General features: G+C 33.1%; 1 protein-coding gene across 3 annotated transcripts in view; it reads right to left on the bottom strand.

The window, feature by feature from the left end:
• Positions 1-12846, bottom strand: part of LOC114325674 (fatty acid synthase) — a 239338-nt gene that overhangs the window by 141159 nt on the left and 85333 nt on the right. For all 3 annotated transcript variants that reach the window (XM_050646364.1, XM_050646363.1, XM_050646365.1), the window contains 2 exons: positions 11061-11157; positions 8124-8391 (listed from right to left, as the gene is read on the bottom strand). In XM_050646364.1, the coding sequence (XP_050502321.1) occupies positions 8124-8391; positions 11061-11157 (365 nt within the window). The remainder of the gene's footprint in view (positions 1-8123; positions 8392-11060; positions 11158-12846) is intronic.

Genomic DNA, 12846 nt, shown 5'->3' with positions numbered 1-12846 from the left:
GATAATCAGATGTACAAAAATGTGGATAAACAAATAAAATCCAAAATTAAACAGGCTAAAGAACAGTGGTTAAAAGAACAATGCGCAGAAATAGAAGAACACCAGAAAAGACATGATAATTTTAACACACATAAAAAAATTAAGGAATTAACGCAGATCAACAGAAAAAGAAAACCGGGAATACTAAAAGATACAGATGGGAAACTTGTGTTGAGTACTAACGAAAAATTAAAGAGATGGACAGAATACATAAATGAATTGTTCAAAGACAATAGAACAGAGCAGATGGAAGTCGAAGTAGAAGATGATACGGTTTTGAAGATATTAAAAGAAGAAATTAAATCGGCATTAAAAAAACAGCAAAAATGGTAAAGCAGTAGGTCCAGACCAAATCCCAGTAGAAAGCTTAAAATGTATAAATGATGAAACCTTAGACATTATCATAGACTTGTTTAACACAGTGTACAAAACAGGAAACATACCAAAACAATGGTTACTCTCAACCTTTTGTGCTATCCCTAAAAATACAAACGCTAAAGATTGCAGTGAATACAGAACAATATCATTAATAAGTCACATTCTCAAATTATTCTTGAAAATAATACATGGTCGTATAAACAAAAAACTAGAAGAAGGAATAGATGATAGTCAGTTTGGGTTCAGAAACGGACTAGGAACCAGAGAGGCGTTATTTGCTTTTAATGTGTTAGCTCAAAGATGCATGGACATGAATGTGGATGTGCATGTTTGTTACGTTGATTTTGAGAAGGCTTTTGACAAAGTAAGACATGAAAAATTAGTCCAAATTCTAAAGACAAAAAACATAGACAAAAGGGACTTACGAATAATAACAAACCTTTACTGGAATCAAAGAGCACAAATTGTAATAGATAACGAACCCAGTCCAGAAATTGAAATCAGGAGAGGAGTTCGGCAGGGATGTATTATGTCTCCATTACTCTTTAATGCATATAGTGAAGCCATTTTTGAAGAAGCATTGCTATCTCAAAGTGAAGGAATAATAATTAACGGAAGATCTATTAACAACATAAGATATGCAGATGACACCGTGATTATAGCAAGCTCTGCTGAACAACTCCAACTACTACTGAACAAAACAAACAATTTCTGTAAAGAATATGGACTAAAAATGAATATAAAAAAGACCAAATACATGATAATAACTAAGAAAACAAACATACAAACAAGCATACATTTGGGAAATGTACCGATAGAAAGGGTTGATAAATACAAATACCTAGGAACCTGGATTTCAGAGAAAAATGACCAAACAACAGAAATAAGGACCAGGAGAGAAATAGCAAGAAATGCGTTTGTAAAAATGAAAACAGTTCTCTGCAACAAAGACCTTAGCTTAGAACTGAGAGCAAGAGCTTTGAGATGCTACGTGTTCTCGATACTACAATATGGACTTGAAAGCTGGACATTAAAGCAAGAACACATAAATAAGCTACAGTCATTTGAAATGTGGTGTTACAGAAGAATGCTTAGAATAGCATGGACACAGAGGAAAACGAACACGGAAGTACTGCGAGAAATGGGTAAAGAATGCGAAATAATAAACACAATAAAAATAAGAAAGTTACAATATCTGGGACACGTAATGAGGGGACCGCGATATGAAATGCTAAGACTGATAATACAGGGAAAGATAAGAGGCGGAAGGAGTATAGGAAGAAGGAGAGTGTCATGGTTAAAGAATTTAAGGGACTGGTTTAGATGCAGTTCTATAGAACTCTTTAGAGCAGCGGTGGATAGAGTAAAGATAGTGATGATGATATCCAACCTCCGATTAGGAGACGGCACTTGAAGAAGAAGAAGATCTCCAGAACACTGTTATTCAGAAAAACGAAAACTGGTACGCTTATTTACCTTCCAGAGGTAAATCGATTCCATCAATTACGAATTTCTAGTACCGGTCATAGGCGCCCATTTTGGGTAGGGCAACTGGTATTTTATCGCATAACTTTTTTCTCTTTAACTTCTAAAAGGATTATTGAATTGTGAGGTATTCTAGTACTAAAAGGTACTCTTGCTTTAATGCGATAGAATGCACTGTTTTCTAGAAAAATCAATTTGAAAATTTTTCGTTTATTAAATTTGAAGGAAATTTGAAAATTTTTGTTAAAAAAAGACGGTGTATTTTACCGATTTAATCATAATTTAATCATCAAGTGTCAAAAATGCTTAAAAATGAAAGACAAAAAAGTTATGCGTAAAATAACCATTGACCTACCCAAAACGGACGCATATGGCCGGTTCTAGAATTTCGCAACTAAGGAAATCGATTTATCTCTGGAAGATAAGTAAACGTGGCACTTTTAGTTTTTCTAAATAGTTTATTTTTGAAAATTTTTTTTCAAATTCAACAAAGGAAAAATTTTAAAATTGATTTTTATCGAAAACGGTGCATCCTACCGACTTAAAGCAAGAGTACCTTTTAGTACTAGAATACGTTACAATTTACTAATCCAGTATAGAAAATGCTTAGAAGTTAAAGATAAAAAAGTTATATGATAAAATAACAGTTACCCTACCCAGAACGGGCGCCTATGACCGGTACTAGAAATTCGTAATTGATGTAATTGATTTATCTCTGCAAGATAAATAAGTGTACCAGTTGTCGTTTTTCTAAATAGAAACGTTCTGGAGATATTTAAGCAAAACTAATTCCATGACGCCATCTTCAAAGGGCTCTATCTCCCTTAGGAAGCATTTTCGAACGAGGTGAATTGGGTTAAATTGTCTTAAAATTATCTGAATAATCTCCAGTCTTCGTTTGTCGGGAGAGTTTATGGACACCCTGTATATCCGTGGCTTAGTGCTGAAAGGACCAATGTTAATATTTAACTTTTTTGTACAGCTTTATTTAAAATTTAATATTGACAAAACAAAACGCAAAAAATTGACAGTATACTTCCTACTGTTACCTTTCACCCAACCTTCACACAACATTTAAAAAGTATTTACTTCCAAGTCCAAAGTTGGATGCATGGAGAAGGTGAAGACAGTTTGGATCCAACACAGTGGGGATGGGAATTAATGGATAAATCGTTAATTCCCATAAAAATGACTCAAACGCCTGGTCCACCCAGTATAATGAATTTGATATTCTGTAGTTGCAAGACGGACTGCGAAAATTCATGTGGGTTCAAGAAACATGGCCGTTGTATGTAAAAATTGTGAAGGTGTAAATTGTACCAATACATATAGTCTAATAAATCCATTGGAAAGCGAAGAAGAAGAAGAAAATAATGAAATATATGCATCTACGTATCCATCCATTTAAGTGTATTTTTTTTAAATAAACGTATTTTTATAACACAAAATCAAAGAATTCGCATTAAAACCAACTGCAATTTACATTACATACCCTGAAAACCATTAACATTCAGAAATTTACTTTCGGTGAATCCAATAACTTCCACATTTGGAGGTTTGACTGATTGTATAACGAAAATTCCAGAAGTTGACGTATAAAATAGGTATTCTAGGCACCAGGTACTCTGGAGATAATTTTCAATGTCATCTTCTTTTTCAGCGAGCCCAAAAACCCCCCAAATAATGATTTTTGACTAATTTTTTAATGAATTTGCCGAAAACTCCAGAAGACGAGGTAAAGAGTAGGTACCCTCGGTACCAGGTACTCCGAAGATCACTTCCTACGCCACATTCGTTTTCAATGACCCCATAAACTCCCGAGTAACAAAATTGAACTCATTTCCGCCGATAATTGACGAGTTCTGAATTTTTTTATTCTCTGTTTGAGATGCAGTTTAATAAGGCATTTTTTGTATGCAGTTTTTCAATATCATGGCTAGGGGTGATAAAGTTTTCTGGCGCATTCACGAATCGAATGCAAAAAGAATTATTAAGATCCGTCTTGTCGTTTTTTTTTTCGGAGGTAAGGCCCATTTTAGTGCTTTATTGCCTCGCCTAAAAAGGTACTAGTTCGCTTAAGATTGTTATCACGGTGAACAAAAGTCGTGGATTCAATTATAGATCCCCTTATCGACTAATTGTTCACCACGGTGTTCTGTTTCCATCTTAAAAGGTGCAGAGTAGGGTGCATCGAAAAAGGCGGAATTTTTTTTTGCGATGGAAAAGTAATACCTCACAAAAGTTGCCCAATCAACTGTTAAGTATTTTGGTATAATTTTTTCGAAATTGGAAAATATCTTCTGCCCCCCCCCCAAGACAATTAAAAATTTTGAAAAAATGTTAACAGACGATAAAAATTTTTATTTCGAAACGAAAATGTAATAGCTCACAAAAGTTGCCTAACACACTATTTAGTATTTTAGTAAAATTACGTTGAAATTAAAAATTATTTTCTGCCCCCCCATGGCAACTAAAAATTAGAAAAATACATTAATATGCGAATTTCTTTTGTAAGGGAAATATAATATATACCTTATAGAACTTGAATAAATAAATTCGGTTTTAATTGGAAAATATTTTCTGGTTTCACAAGGCAATTAAAAATTTTACTTAAGAAAAGTATACTAAAACATTCTTTTTATAACAAAATAGCTTAACTTATCCGTCTCCCTGACGTCACCCAAGTTTTTTAATACTAAAATAAAAAACAAAGTGCAAAATTAGGTATATAAATATTACAAAAAAATATGGTAAAAGCATTCTTTCCGGAGATGTCTTTAGATTTAGCATTAACGTGAGGCATAGTTTTTCTGAAATCAATTCGCGTTTTTATAAATCCATCTATCGAATACGGTCCACAAACTGCTAGAGAAGCTTGTGTCACAAGCTTGACACATCGTTCTACACATTGTTTGTGGCAGTTATATTTCTCAATCTCAATATTAAAAGGGTCAAAGTTAGGATTCTTAATAAAATCTCGCAGATTGTCACTCGAAAATCTAGAGAATATATGTGGTTCTCTAAGGTGATATTCTTGTTAGTTAATTAACTCAAAGTAGTCGTTTGTATATCAAAATTTTTATAGGAGAAAGTTTGAAGACCCTCACCTTTTTTGATTTGGTCACTGGCAAACTTCTTTTGATGTCCAAGGGGTAGATCATTTGAATGTCGCAGACATACAAACCACTGAAGCAATTTTTTAAGATGTTCTTCTAACAGCCTTATTACACCACCCTTAACGCCAGTATTTACGACTGTTTCGTCCCATGCAATAGCTGGATTTGATACTTTCTGATATACCAGACAGCAGATACCTATATCCGAAATATTTGCACCCTGGCTCATGCACAAGTGTTATGTGTTCTTCCACGATTGATTGACCATAAAACTTGGTACAGTTTTTTAATTGAGCTAAAGTTTTGTCTTTGCGTCGGTAACTTTCTTCTTTTACCGTTGTTCTCTCTGATTATATTTGTTTTTGTTTTCCCTATCAATCGAGCTTATCACCATTTTTCTGGGACCTCTTTGATTTAATAGAAATTCGCGCTCATCCACTTTTTGAGATTTGCTACAAAGACAATTAATCAGAGTGTGACATTTGCATGCTGCAAGATCGAAACGTGGAGTTGTACTTTTGTTCTTAAAGCAGTGAATTTTATTTTTGTAAAATTCACTGTTTTGCCTGTTCTTAAATGGTTTCATAAGTTTCGTATATTTGTCATGATAGGCTTTTAAAGCTGAATAATTATTGTATGTTAAATTATTGGAATTAAAGCCCTTTTCCATATTTCATCCAATTTAATTGCAACCTGTTTGGCAATACCAAAAAATTCTGGCTCTTTCTTGCTGAGTTTTTATCCTCTTGCAACCACAAAACTTCATCGCTTGTTTGTATTTCGGTACCTAAAACATTTTCAGGTATATTTGGTGGTTGCCCAAAAATGGGGCGGTCCACAGCACATCTTGATTTTATTCCCCAAGGTCCTGGTTCATCTATTTTAAAGATATTTAATTTACAAACAACAATAATAACAAAGCAAGGCATCGCACCAAACATAAGTGAAAATTACACGCACGGACTCACGAAGCGGGACATTTCAAAGGGGTTGGGGAGACTGAAAAAACAAATAAAACTTTAAATATCGTTTAAATTTGTAATTGACAACATTTTAAGTTTTTTTAATTGATCTTAGATCGAGTTAGCACATATTTTATTCCAAATAATATAAATTGAAATTTCCATAAAATCAGATATTTAATAAAATTCAAGGTCGTTGGGGGAGCAGAAAATTCGCTTAGAAAAAAAAAATAAAAATACTAATATGCTGAAAAATAATACTAGCGACTTTTTCACGCTATTAGATATAACATTTCCAACTTTTATTTTTTAGATGTACCCTAGTGCAGAGGATAACAATTCAAATTTTAGTTCCTGCTTCTTTTTACTAAATACTTATTCGTAGATGGTGCAATTTGCATCTTTGGTAATTATTTTAATAATTAATTGATGGATTCGACCGTTACTTGATGGAAGTTCATTTTATCTAACAATAAAACACTGAAAACGTTTGTTTTCTATACTTCCACAAAATTTATTATAACTAAGTGACTACAGCTGTTTCGGCAGAGTGCCTTTCTCAAGTGATATATTTTACAATGTGTTTGCCTTTTTAAGTCTTCAACTGAAGAAGTTGAGGAGTGGGGGCTGTTTGTCTCGAGTTGGTCATTCAGAATTATATCTGTATTTTTCAGTTTATTAATTTCCATAGATTCTAAAAAAGATAGCTTAAGGCCTTTATTTTGAATATGCAGAATTTGAAACTCTTCATTGAAAGAATGATTATGATCTAGAAGGTGAAGTGCGTATGTAGAAGTGTCTGTTTTTCTATTGTTGAATGCCCTTTTGTGTTCTGCTATCCGTTTGTGAAAAGTTCTGCCAGTTTGACCGATGTACGTTTTCGGACAGTCACCACAAGTTAGTTTGTACACACCACTCTGTAGTTGCTTTCTCTTTCGACTTTTATTGTTCTTAATATATTTGCTTAAGTTGTTGTTAGTTGTTGTTGACCAATTTCTATCATATATTAATTCACTTCATAATAATATTGAGTTTACAATAGAAACAGAACAGAATAACTCCATAAACTTTCTGGATGTAACGATTTCCAGACTACACAACAAACATGAGTTCTCCGTATATCATAAACCTACCCATACTGACACAACTATACACAATTCATCATCCCATCCTACACAACACAAATTAGCAGCCTACCATAGCATGATACATAGACTGACAGAAATTCCCATGACAAAAAATAACTTCGAGATAGAACTAAACATCATTAAACAAATAGCAGTAAACAACGGCTATAACGAACAAACAGAACAAAATTTTAAACCAAAAACTCCATAAGAAAGCCCTGAAATTAGTGTATCCACCACCACAGAAAGAACCCAGTACCTTCTGCTCTCTCACATATAATGGCAAGATAACAACAAAAATAGCCAGATACATAAAAAAGAAAGGAATAACACCAGCTTTCAGAACTAACAACAACTTAAGCAAATATATTAAGAACAATAAAAGCCGAAAGAGAAAGCAACTACAGAGTGGTGTGTACAAACTAACTTGTGGTGACTGTCCGAAAACGTACATCGGTCAAACTGGCAGAACTTTTGACAAACGGATAGCAGAACACAAAATGGCATTCAACAATAGAAAAACAGACACTTCTACATACGCACTTCACCTTCTAGATCATAATCATTCTTTCAATGAAGAGTTTCAAATTCTGCATATTCAAAATAAAGGCCTTAAGCTATCTTTTTTAGAATCTATGGAAATTAATAAACTGAAAAATACAGATATAATTCTGAATACAGATATAATTCGACCAACTCGAGACAAACAACTCCCCACTCCTCAACCTCTTCAGTTGAAGACTTAAAAAGGCAAACACATTGTAAAATATATCACTTGAGAAAGGCACTCTGCCGAAACAGCTGTAGTCACTTTGTTATAATAAATTTTGTGGAAGTATAGAAAACAAACGTTTTCAGTGTTTTATTGTTAGATTTGAATAATTACATCGAAGAGATGAAAATATTTGATTCCATTTCAGTGCCTCTAGAGAGGTGCTCCAATGTTCTGTTCTGTACTCAAATCTGATTCATCTTTACTTTCATTGTATCTTTTTATTTTAACGTATACTACTTACATTCCCAAAATTTTTAAAAATCCGGTTAAATAGTTGTCCTCATGTTCAGAAACCAATGGAATAACTTCAACATCATCAGGAGCAACATCTAATGTTGTAATTGAACCAAAAGTGAGCACTAATGAATTACTTTTCGTATGCTCTAATTTATTGGAAATGCCGTTAACCAAAGCTTTGATGAAGTAATCGGCTGTTTTGAAATCTTTCTTATATTTTCCGTTGGTAGGATTTTCTAGAATGTGTGACAAGTTGGCCGATAATTCTATTTCTAAAAACATTATTAAACGATTAAAGAAGTTATTACTAAATTTTAGTTTTAAAAATGGACAAAGAATACATATACTAAAAAAATTGATTTAACATTTATATTTTTCAAGACTATGATAGAAATAGAAGCAATTTATTGCTTAAATATTTTCAAGTCGCCGTCCCAGAAGAATATTGACTTAATTGCAAAAAACGCAAAATAGTGAATAAATGAAGAGTAATCGTCCAGGAGCATCGGCATGACATTTATCCTTACAACGCTGGCTTTTATTTTCATCTATGGTGGTTCGAATGTCATTATCTCAATTTAATTCCCTAATTTCAACCCCATCCATAGTTGCGTCATTGTTCATCTTAACATTTTTTTTGAAGTTGTAATTCTTTAGGCGCGATTGAGAGTAAAATTTCATAATACTGCGCGCATGCGCACACAGACAGTATGGCGTTTAGTTGCTAAATCTTTCAAGTTATGTATAAATATATCAGTGCAAGAAAAGGTGTGAAAAGAATATATTAGTGTTTTTAGTAAATATATTTATTATAATTTTTGTGTCTTTGGATTTGTCTTATTCAGGAGTAAGATGAGAAAACATTTTATTGAATATTTATTATACTTCACCTTATCTGTTTGTTACCGTGAATTGTCATTAGGTACGTCCGAACCGATACAGATACAGTCCTCCTAGCGTATTTGGTATAGCATTCGGCTAGAGATCAGGGTTGCAAAAAAACATGTTTTTTTAATTTTAAACAAAACACATGTTTTTTTTTTGTTTTAAACGTTTTAAACATGTTTTTTTTTTGTTTTTAAATTATTTAAACAAATAAAACTTGTTTAAAACACATGTTTTTTGTTTTAAACCTTTTTTTGCTTTAAATTTTGTTTTGTTTTTAAATTTAATATTTTAAACAAATAAAACTTAGAAGAAAGCATTGTTTAAATCATATTTTCTTAAACATAACATTAATTATTGAAGGTGTTTTATCTATTATTCTACTAAATAATAGATAAGAAATTGCCTGGGGAACCCCAGACTATTTATTATTTATCAATTCGCATTGCAAGTTAGCTATTGCAATAACGTCTACTGTCAGTTATTTTGTGGTGACCCCAGCTCATTTTTTGGCAAATTTTCTTGATCATCGATCCATTATAAATTATCATCTAGAAGCATTTTCAGTTATTATTATTACCAGGCAAAGTGTGTACCCTTTAAACCATATGTTTTCTAAACATCTAACTGAGAAGTAAAACCATTGGCATGGTGGGGTTCTAAGAAAAATATAAATACTACAGCATTGAAACTTGCTAAACAGCTTCACAGAGCTATTGCATCGTCAGCCAACATAGAAAGACTCTTCTCATCGTACGGTTTACCATTCCAAACTACGTAATCGGCTAGGCCCACTAGGCAATGTCAAAGCTTCTAAGTTGGTTTCAATGTTTAAATAACTTAATTCCATCAGCGGTGACGTGACTGATCAGATTGATGATTTAAATTTCAATATTACTATGAGACTGAAACAATTTTAAGAAATTGATTAACTCTTGTATGCAAAATGTATTAAGTTTTGTTGATTAAAACAAAATGTTTAAAACGAAACAACCCTGCTAGAGATCGAGAGTTCTTGAGTTCGAATCCGGAGCAATCCTATACTATAGGTAGGTATTGTTACAGTTTTTCCGATCGAAGTTGGATGAATTTTGTTTTACTTAATTGTTTCATAGCATTGCCTGGGCATGAAAACCTTCAATCGCCTTTCCTCTATTTATTTTCTTTTGTGTCTGTGCATAACGCATGCATGTAACATTTCTTTCAAAACCTTCATATTATGCACCAAGTACCAAGTGTGCTGTCAGAACACACAACATGTACCACCTGATTACAAATTATGCACGTATGTGCTTCAGAGCTTTCTTTTTGTCAAATACAACAAACCACATCTGAAGAAATAATCTGAATTGTTTGAAAATTTTCTTCCTCTCTAAATGACGACAGTCCAGATGCTTCGTTAGTATTAGTATTAGCGTTGTATTAGTATAGTAACCATTAGTTTTTTCTCCGATTGCAATATCTTCTTTCAAAGCTAATAAACACACTTTTTTCAAGAAATCAAATAAGAGAATGCAGATAATTTCCTTAATAACGAAAATGTTCCAGATGTTAAGATGCCTATAAGAGAAATTAGTTCAAAAGAGGCTTTATAAAATGCTACTGCAATAAGAAACGCTCTTCAAAATTAGTACAAAAGATTCTAAATTTGGAAGACCAGGCAAAATGCTACTGCAATAAGAAATAATGCTCTACAAAATTATGTAAGTGTAAAACGTCTAACGTATTGTGCAACTCTATGTTCGTAAAAAATGACTTTTATTAAAAATAATCTAACAAAATAGCTGATCGGGGTGTGACAAGTCAAACCCCGATTTCATAAAATTAAATTTCGACCTTTGCCTGACCAACTTAGTCTCTCCTAGGTTTGACTAGTCAAAATCCGAAACTGTAACTTATTTCGGGCTTTGACTGAGACCGTCAGTCAGACCTGAGGATAGCCTAGTCAAACCTAGGAGTGCCTGAAATTCGGGCTTTGACTATAACATATACAGTAAATTGTAAATTAAAAATAAAAGAATAAAGAACAAGACGTCCTATATACTAATATACTTACTTATTGAAGAAGATTCCACTGATCCAAAGTTTGCTCTAAATTGATCCAATAAAGAGGATACATTGCTGGTTACATGGTTGTTGACCATATTGTTAACCTATAAATAACATTATTTGTTTAAATACCTATATATTGAAATGCGGCAATCCATTGCGATATGCTGAAAATTGATCTAAGACTCAATGGTGTAACGTATATGTTTCGTAAGCTAAGGCGCGGCGCAAATTGAACCTAAACGAGTCACAACCTGCGCCGGCTAGACGGGTAACCCGTGCATTTATTTTTCTAGCGTGCCGCATATTGAACACAAACCAGCCCAACCGTTGGCCATCGACTTGGCGAATAGAGACGGGCAAAATCAGTGCGGACATGTAACGGTTACTTTTGATACCGGTTTTAAGTGGTACTGATTATAAAATACAGATGTAGTATCTGTTCCTTGTACTGAATTGAGTAGGCAACTTAAAATCGGTAGTTCCGTACTTGTAACTAGTAACGTTTTAAAAATATCTTACACGGCCCTAGTAGTCGTAGCGGTATGACTTTCGAAAACATCCAATTTGATCATAAGCGGGTGCATATCTTACACTAAGTATTTTATTTCTACATACCACAGGCGTAGCCAGGTTTTAGTTTCGGAGGGGGTTCAAAAAAGTAAAACGACTAAAACTACATAAAATAACCTTTATATTCATAATAAAAATTTGAAATATGTTAATATCTTAACTTTTCGGGGGGGGGGGGGGGTTTGAACCCCAAAACCCCCCTGGCTACGCCCGTGCTACATACCTTTATAATAACAAGCATAAGTTAAACACTGCATTGACTGTGATTCCAAAAACGGTTCGCATGTTTTAAATAAGATTTTTGCGGATTATGTATTTTGCTAAAATATTAAATAACACAAAAAATACAATTCACAACCATCATTTAATTTTTAACGATAAACAAAAGTCTAATATGATGACAAGTTTGAAATTGATCCACTTTGTCGATAACAGTTTCATTAACAGATATTTTTAAATATCATGAATCATTTTCCAATGATTGTGTGGATCTATGTGGAGATTATAATTATTATGACACATTATGGTACTCCTTATTTTTCAAACAATATGCTCTTGTAAACGCATAACTTTGATTTATTGGCTAAACCTACATTAGATACGTCACAAGAAATTAAAAATAATTAACATGTAATAAATTCACTGTTTTAATCAGATATATTATATTCCCTACTATTGCAATAAAATATTAAAACGAATAAACGAAAACTTGTTGAGTAGTGCTGATTGATAAAACAGAGCAATAAAAGGTTATTCATAAAGATAGTGTAAAATATATCGCCGTTTATCATAAATACCATCCGTATTCATTTCAGATACTTCCATCTCGCAAACAAAAACACGTAAAAATAAACATCTGGCGGTGATGACTGATGCGCAGAACGGTTTACGCAGTCCGCCGACGCTGGTTGTGTCTCGCTTAGGTTCAATTTGCGCCGGGCCTAAGGCACGTCTTAAGCTTAAGATCTGTTGGTGCAATCAGGCATATATGAAATAACGTCTCGCTGGTTTCCAGTCCGTACTTCTATTTCTACTTCCAGGTTTTTTATGTTTACGACAATGTATTATTTTCAAGAATAATTTGAGAACATAGCGGAAGGTTAACAGATGCATAAAAATGGCCAGAGCAGCATTTTTCAAAATGAGATTTTTTTTTATTACAGAAATTCCAATCTAGGACTGAGAATAGAAGGAAAAGTAAATTATTAAAAAACTAAGAA

This window comes from Diabrotica virgifera, chromosome 3 (genome assembly GCF_917563875.1).
Source record: "Diabrotica virgifera virgifera chromosome 3, PGI_DIABVI_V3a".
In the NCBI taxonomy this organism is placed as follows: Eukaryota; Metazoa; Arthropoda; class Insecta; order Coleoptera; family Chrysomelidae; genus Diabrotica; species Diabrotica virgifera.
This window is presented reverse-complemented; position numbering and strand designations above follow the sequence as displayed.